General features: G+C 42.1%; 1 protein-coding gene across 1 annotated transcript in view; it reads left to right on the plus strand.

Annotated features, from left to right (window-relative positions):
* The window catches only part of LOC138022468 (nuclear pore complex protein Nup214-like), a 40,328-nt gene that overhangs the window by 27,252 nt on the left and 5,576 nt on the right, over window positions 1–7,500 (plus strand). The window contains exons 20-29 of the mRNA XM_068869608.1: window positions 1–17; window positions 357–410; window positions 718–790; window positions 1,467–1,561; window positions 2,605–2,768; window positions 2,878–3,431; window positions 4,233–5,096; window positions 5,305–5,529; window positions 5,700–5,939; window positions 6,021–7,278. The exon at window positions 1–17 is cut by the window's left edge and continues 63 nt beyond it. Coding sequence (XP_068725709.1) covers window positions 1–17; window positions 357–410; window positions 718–790; window positions 1,467–1,561; window positions 2,605–2,768; window positions 2,878–3,431; window positions 4,233–5,096; window positions 5,305–5,529; window positions 5,700–5,939; window positions 6,021–7,278 — 3,544 coding nt within the window. The remainder of the gene's footprint in view (window positions 18–356; window positions 411–717; window positions 791–1,466; window positions 1,562–2,604; window positions 2,769–2,877; window positions 3,432–4,232; window positions 5,097–5,304; window positions 5,530–5,699; window positions 5,940–6,020; window positions 7,279–7,500) is intronic.

Raw genomic sequence — 7,500 nt, forward strand, 5'->3', positions numbered from 1 at the left:
CTCGATGAAACTCTCAGGTATCAGTGCTGTGATCAATATTCTCTGTTTCATATTTTAGTGACATGGTGTTATACAGTCTCTGTAAATAATTTTGTAATAGATGTCAAAATTAATTTCTTGTTAATCTTTGTTAATTTTGCCTTGTGTATGAGAAATGATTACATGTAGCGTTCTAAAAAATCGGTCTCTTTACCATCAAGGTGCCATTTGATGTTTTAAACTTTCCATTAAGAGTGTTTTATCTCGAACTTTGGTTGGAAAACCCTTAAATTTTACAATGACAAAAATCAATGATTGAATATCCGTTTTGTTATAAATGATATTACAGTATGTATCATTTTTCTTTTTCTACTCAGAGAGGTTAACATGGTTCTTGATGAACAGTGGAACAAAGAAAATGAACGGAAAAGGTGACACTTATCATCAGTTTTTTTTAAATCTTTGAATGCAAACCATTTTTTTGTAGGGAGCGGGACTTGCCCTGTGGTGAGAGCACTCGATTCCAAACTATGTAGCCTGGGTAAAAATTCCCAGAGTCTGTGGGTTAAGTTTGTTGGTTCTCTACTCTGCACCGAGAGGTTTTTCTTCGGGTACTCCAGTTTTCCCCTCTCCTCAAAAACCAACATTTGATATGATTTGCATTAATTTCAGTTGATTTTAGTTGCCGTTCTAAATTAATTCGTACAGCTTGATTTGTTTCTTTTATTTTCACTTCAGGTCTATTCCTAGTCCAGCCCTGGAGGAAATTTATAAGACCCTAAGAGTGAACCAGAAAATTGCACTGGATCAAGTGAGCTTTTTGAAAATACAGTTTAGGGAGTAAAAATAAATGGATAGTATAATGCATATTAATTTAAGTGTTTATACAGTACATTCACTTATTTTATAATGTTGCGAGTTAACTTTAAGTTAATGATACGACGAAAGTTAATATATGAAAGCATGCATATATATTTGAATTGAGTGAAGAGTCAAGTTAAGATTCGATAAGATGCTGATCATTGCAGCTATTAATTAACGTTACTTGAGCAGTAACGAAAGGAAAGCCAGAAAATTTCAGGCTTGCATGAACGGGATTCGAACACTGACCTCTGCAATACCAGGATTATATACCTCTGCATCGGAATCGTAGCCGGAGGTCAGGGTTCGAATCCTTTCGTTACTGCTCTAGTAACGTTATTTAATAACTGCGATGATCAGCATCTCTACTTAACTTGATGATATGTTTTCCTGGATCCAGTACCCTCACGATTTCAAGGTACAGTAGTAGTAACAGGTCATCAGATAGAAAAATTCGAGTTAAAAATGAAGAATCTTTCCTAAATTAAGGGTTCACGTTTTAACTAATATTACTGTTCAAAATGAGGAGACAAAGTGTAGGACAGAGCATATTTTTGTGGCCATTATGCTGGAAGTTTATAATTTACCGATTAAGAAAAAGAATTTCTTTAAATTTTATTTTGAAGGAGGCCAAGTTGCAGAAAATTGCAGAGGACATTAAAAACCGGATATTGTTATCAAACTCCTGGCAGAGAAATCCTACAAACACTGACACTTCGAGGTAATGGAAAAAAAAACAACTCCAAAACCACAAGAGGGTGATGATCTGGAGCTGATTCCTGAAAGGTGTAATAACTCTATTCCATGATATCTTTTCTTCCCTTTAATCAAAACACATTTGGGCAACATCTCACAAGCGAGAGTACCGGACAGGATTATTTTCCGTTGTAAGGCCGATTGCAAGTGCCTCTGGAACGAACCATCAACGAGACCTGGGTCCCCTATATATTACTGTAAATGAAACTGATGCTTTTTAACACATGCTTTTTATATTCTAAACTTGTCTCGTGAATGAAATGCCAGCAGATCGATTATTCCGTTTAGTAAGCAAAATGAGGAGATGGGAGTTCTTGTTAGTTTGAAGGATTGATTGTGTTGTGTTTCGTCAGTAATACCTAAGTCCAAATGAAAAAAGGAGAAAAAGAAGCCAACAAATGTAGAAATTTAGACAATTAACAGCCTCAGAGTACTGGAAGTGAAATGGTAAACAGCTGGACAAAACTTCCGGCCTCCGCCCTCAAACGAAACCCCTGTGTCAATAATTTTCATACCGCGCACCGGTGGCTCAGTTGGTTGAGCACCGGGCTGCCATGCGGGAGGTCTTGAGTTCGACTCCGCCGGACCAACACTCAGGGTCTTTAAATAACTGAGGAGAAAGTGCTGCCTTTGTAATTATATCCGCATATGGTTAGACTTTCAAGTCTTCTCGGATAAGGACTATAAAGCGTAGGCCCCGTATCACAAATATCTTCCATGTTCATTAGTTCTCTGTGGGACGTTAAAGAACCCACACACTATTCGAGAAGAGTAGGGGATGAAGTTCCTGGTGTTGTGGCTGTCCTCTGCGAGTATATGGGTGGGTGGGTATAGCAGGTCTATATCAGCTGAATAGCTGCCAAAACTTCAACCTGCTCAAACAAATAAATAACAAACAAACAAACATGCTTTTGTGGCATGCAGCAACCTGCCGTTTGCCGTTTCACGTAAAAGCGATGCTTACTCTCCCTACTATCTCTGAAAGAACCTGTTTTGTGCCTATTGCAGGCAATCGCTGATAAGAAGCCCATCTGCGACTTTCGAAGAAGAGTGTAAATCGCGTGTACAACGAACTTCACCTGTTTCGGTTCCAATTTCCCCTGAGAGGAGTGCTCAACTAAGGAGCATGCTTCAGAAAAGACGAAGTACCCCAGTGAGGCGAAGTATTATTGGTGAGCCTTGTTTTATCGCTGACCTTTTGAGTTGTGGTTACTGTGTGTGTGTCCTTGAAAAGCCCATATTTTCTCGAATGACCTGTTTGAATATTCTCTTCTTTGTTAGTTCCAAGCACGAGAGCCAAAACCCCATCACTGAAGCCAAGTAAATCTCAAGAGCCACTGACATCCTCTACACCCGCTATAAGTACACGTGCTCCACCAGAAGTCACAAAGGACAGATTTGTCGTGAAAAGTCAACTGACGGAACAAGAGGAAGTGTCATTAGACCATGGCCATGACGATGTCGTTGACGACACTGATATAGATGGGAATGACCGAGAACTTGAACAGCTGACTGATGCTACTGATACTGTGTCCAGTTCTTCATCAGCCGCATCCGGGTTCAGCTTGGGTGTTGGTAAGGCTTTTGTGTCTTCCGCTGGTGCGTCTAAGGATGAAGTGGCGAAAGATAAAGAGGATTTCAATGATACCGTAGCTGTGGCAGTCAAACCTGAAACTGCAGAGAGCTCACCAGCTAAGCCCACCCGCCAAATTACTGCATCGGGAGCGTTTACAGCTGTCGGTAAATCAGCTGAATTACAAACAGTGCCAAACACGGAAAAAACAGAAGTATCGAATCAACCAAGTGGCTTTTTCCTTCCTGCTGCCAAGGAACAGGTACAAACAATTTTACGCGGAGGCAGTGCGGCCCAGTTGTTGGGAGGCTTGCCTTGAGATCCGGAGTTCCCGGATTCAAGACCCGTTCTAACCACTCGTTGAATTTGATTCTGGTAGTCCCTGGCTCAACATCTCGGTTGCACTTCTAAATAGCCAGCTGGTTTGACCCCCGGCCAGTTATGATTCTTAACAGTGTTGCTTTTCTGTTCTGTCGTTTTTTTCGTTGTGTTTCATTGGCCCTTAAAAGCCCCTATGGGGAGTGATCAATTAAGTTTGTATTGTAGAGCGGTTTTCAATTGAGTGTCAAAAGTAATTAGCGAATTGCTTTGGTTTTGCATTTACTTCACTCAATGATTGGTTCAAAGTTCTCGCGCCAGTTTTTAACCAATCAGAAGTGAAACCAAAACCAATCGTGTTTCGCGCGTGCACATTTTCCCGCGCTTTGTGTCGGCTACGTGTAATTACTTCGAGGTTTGAGTGGTTTACTGGATTGTCTCCGACCCTTTTGATTGGCCAAAGTAATTACTTTGGTTTTGGTTTTACGACAGTCGATTGAAACTCGCTCTATTGTATTGTATTGTATTGTATTGTATTGTATTGTATTGTATTGTATTGTATTGTATTGTATTGTATTGTATTGTATTGTATTGTATTGTATTGGGTTGTATTGTATTGTGTTGTATTGTATTGTAACGCAAGTACTAGCAGTATATTCCAAAATGTTTCTGCTTTGTTGCTGTGGCTTTATTGAACCCCTCATCGACGAGATTTATTAGCTTCTCACTTTTTTTACTCTTACAGCTATCACTTTCGTCACCAGCTCCAACTAAGAGTGAATTTACCCCAGCCATTAAAGTTATTAGCTCAGGAATTCCGCCAAATGTTGCTGCGGGGATGGCTGCCCTGAACAGGGCTTCTGCAGCACAAAATGGTCTTCAGCTGCCAAGCAACAACAACCTCGATCCTTCTGCGGGCATCGAGCCAGTTACACTTGTGGCTTACAAACCGCAAACCCAAAAGCCGTCTCAAAACGCAGTTAGTGATGCCGAGAATGCAGCCGCGAAAGCAATTGCAAATGCTGCCTTGATGGCAGCAACAGCAGAAGCTAAGAAGCCCTCAACAAAGCCACAATGTAGCACAGAGTTTGTCTTCAAGTCAACTGAGGGTGGCAAGCCTGGTCCTCCTGTGGTGACCTTCAAACCACAAACCTCACCTCAGCAATCTGAAAGTCGTTCCACTGTGGCACCTAATGTCACTGTGAATCCCATGCCCATCTTTAAGCCTTCGTTTGCTCCAGCAGTGCCCACCTCTTCGACTACATTTACTACAGGTGGATTGCGATTATCATTGTCAGGAGCGTCACCTGCTGCTCCTCCGCTTGGACAGTTGCCCAGTTCCTCGGTTTCAGCAAGCTTTGTTCCTCAAGCTGGTGGTCGTTTGAATCTTGGGTCTTCTTCTGGGACCTCATTTTCAGCGCCTAATCTGTTAAGTTTTAGTAGCAAATGTGGCGATCTCAATGTCACAACATCCAGTCAGATGTCTGTCGTGAGTTCTTCTGCAGGAAGTATAGCACCAAGCCAGACGGTCAGCAGAAATTTATTTGTATCAGGTGATGTAAATGCATCGGGAACAGCCACAGATAAGCTACAAGACGAAAGTAGAGAGGTAAGTGTGGTGGGAAATGTGCGGTGCTTACATAGTATGGGGTTCTGGATCTTGGGGTTGTTTTCTTTCTCTCTTTCTTTCTTTTCATTCCCACTTATTCAGGAGGTGGCATGACAATGCACCATACCATAAGAACAGAATGAAGCATTCCATTTTTGGTTCTTGTTTTATGCATTTCACTAAAACCGGACGTTTCACTTTGTTTCAGTCTGGTTTATCGTCATCAACTTCTCAACCAAACATTACAGATTCGAGTGGATTTACTGCTCCGTTAACTACAGCGCCATTTTCATTCTCTTTGCCACCCTCAAGTAGTGCATCTTTGTTCAAGAATCTTGGCTCCTCTAGCAACACGGTGCTTGCAGTCGACTCTGGTGTTACAAGAAATTTATTTGGATCACCAACAGCTAAAAAACAAGAGGAAAGTAGAGAAGTAAGTTTGGTAAAAAATACAGTGAGTTGAGTAAGCCAGGATGTGAAGTCAATAATTCTTGTTTTGTGTTTTTTTCCTTGCGTTCGCAATGCTGGACGACAAACTGCTATGTATAAATGTTGAACAAAATTTCTTCGACTTTACTTCAATTTCTTTATTTGCTTTTATAGTCCAGTGTGCCATCAAAATCAAGCATTACCAATTCTAGTGGAATTAATGCACCAGTAACGTCAGTATCATCTTCATTTTCTGTGCCAACCACAACTAGTGGATCGTTCTTTAAGAACCTTGGCCCCTCTAGCAACACAGGGATTGCACTCGGCTCTGGTGTTAAGACAGATGAAATTGGCTCAGCTATTGGAATTTTACCAAAAGAACCAACAGATAAACAACAAGAGAAGAGTAAGGAGGTAAGTATGACACAAAACGTGCAGCGAACTGACTTAGCCAAGTCTTAAACTCATCCGATTTTTGTCTATAATTTTTTACAGTCCAGTGTGCCTTCGTCAATTTCAAATTTAAGCATTACCTATTCTAGTGGATTACCTGCACCAGTAACGACAGCACCTTTTTCATTTTGTGTGTCATCGACAAGTAGTGGATCGCTCTTTGGGAATCCTGCTACCTCTAGCGACGTAGGAAGGTCGCCCGGCCTTGGTGATGCAGCTGTTAGCTCTACAAGCATGATAAGCGCTTTGTTGCGCTCGTCAGAGGCTAGTGGCACAGCTATAAGTACAACGAATACAGTACCTACTTCAGCTCCATCTTTGTCTTTGGGAACGTTTTCTGGAAGTCCGGATAGCTCTACAAGCATCATAAGCTCTTTGTTGCGGTTGTCAGAGGCTAGTGGCACAGCTATAAGTACAACGAATACAGTACCTACTTCAGCCCCATCTTCGTCTTTGGGAACGTTGTCTGGAAGTCCGGATACAAGTGCAGTAAACGTCGTTACGTCGCCCAGTGTTGGCGGTCTATCGGGAGTAGGAGGTGTGTTTGCACAGGCACTTTCGGAAAGTAGCAAACCTCTTAAAGTGCTGCCCTCTGAGACTGCAGTGCCTACACTTCTTCAGGCTTCAAGCATGTTTGGTTCGGTTACTACCACAGTTCCCTCTACATCTGGTGCCTTATTTGGGCTGTCATCAACTAGTTTCAAAGCTTCTGTTACAACACCCCCTGCGAACTCAGCAGCGAATAGTTTCATTACTTTGTCCGCTGGATCACCTCCATCGGCATTTTCTGCCACAAGCACTGCCGGTGCATTCTTTCCAAGTATCATGCACACTACCACAAATGTGTCAGCACCAATCGGAAGTCCTCCAGTCACCATATTGTCGTCACCTCAGTCAACCACGACGATACTTACCTCTGCTGATGGTACATCAGCCTCAGTTACTAGTGGACTGTTTGCGAACGCCTCCAGCCCCACCAGTGCCTTTGGATTAGTGTCAAGTGCAGAAAGTGTCATTGGGTTTGGATCTTTGGGAATTACTTCAAATACATCATCAAGTGGCAGCGTGTTTGGAACATCATCATCTACAGCTTTTGCGCCCAAATCGGTGTTTGGGACTTTCACCCCTCCAGTTAGTACTCAAGCAAGTAGTTTCGGTTCTGCCCCTCTCTTTGGGTCTGCGGTCACATCACCCGGGACATCACTGACCTTCGGAGCAAAACCGTCCCCCGGCCAGACATCATTCGTTCCAGCCACCAGTAGTGGTTTCAACCAATCGGCATCAAAGCCAGCGGAGAATGGTAAGACAAGTGCGTCAGATAAACCTGAAAGTGCTCCTATGACCAAAAAATCAATTTTCTTCTTTTCTTTGGAAATCAAAACTATGTTAACTAAACACTAAGTGACCAAGTCTTAAGCCTTGATTTGAAAAAGACACCTATTTATTTTAACTGGAATTTTCCTATTCGCTGTACTCATTGTAAAATCTTGAGAGAGCTGGATCAAGGTGAAAATTACGTCAA

This window comes from Montipora capricornis, chromosome 2 (genome assembly GCF_036669925.1).
Source record: "Montipora capricornis isolate CH-2021 chromosome 2, ASM3666992v2, whole genome shotgun sequence".
NCBI classification, from domain to species: domain Eukaryota; kingdom Metazoa; phylum Cnidaria; class Anthozoa; order Scleractinia; family Acroporidae; genus Montipora; species Montipora capricornis.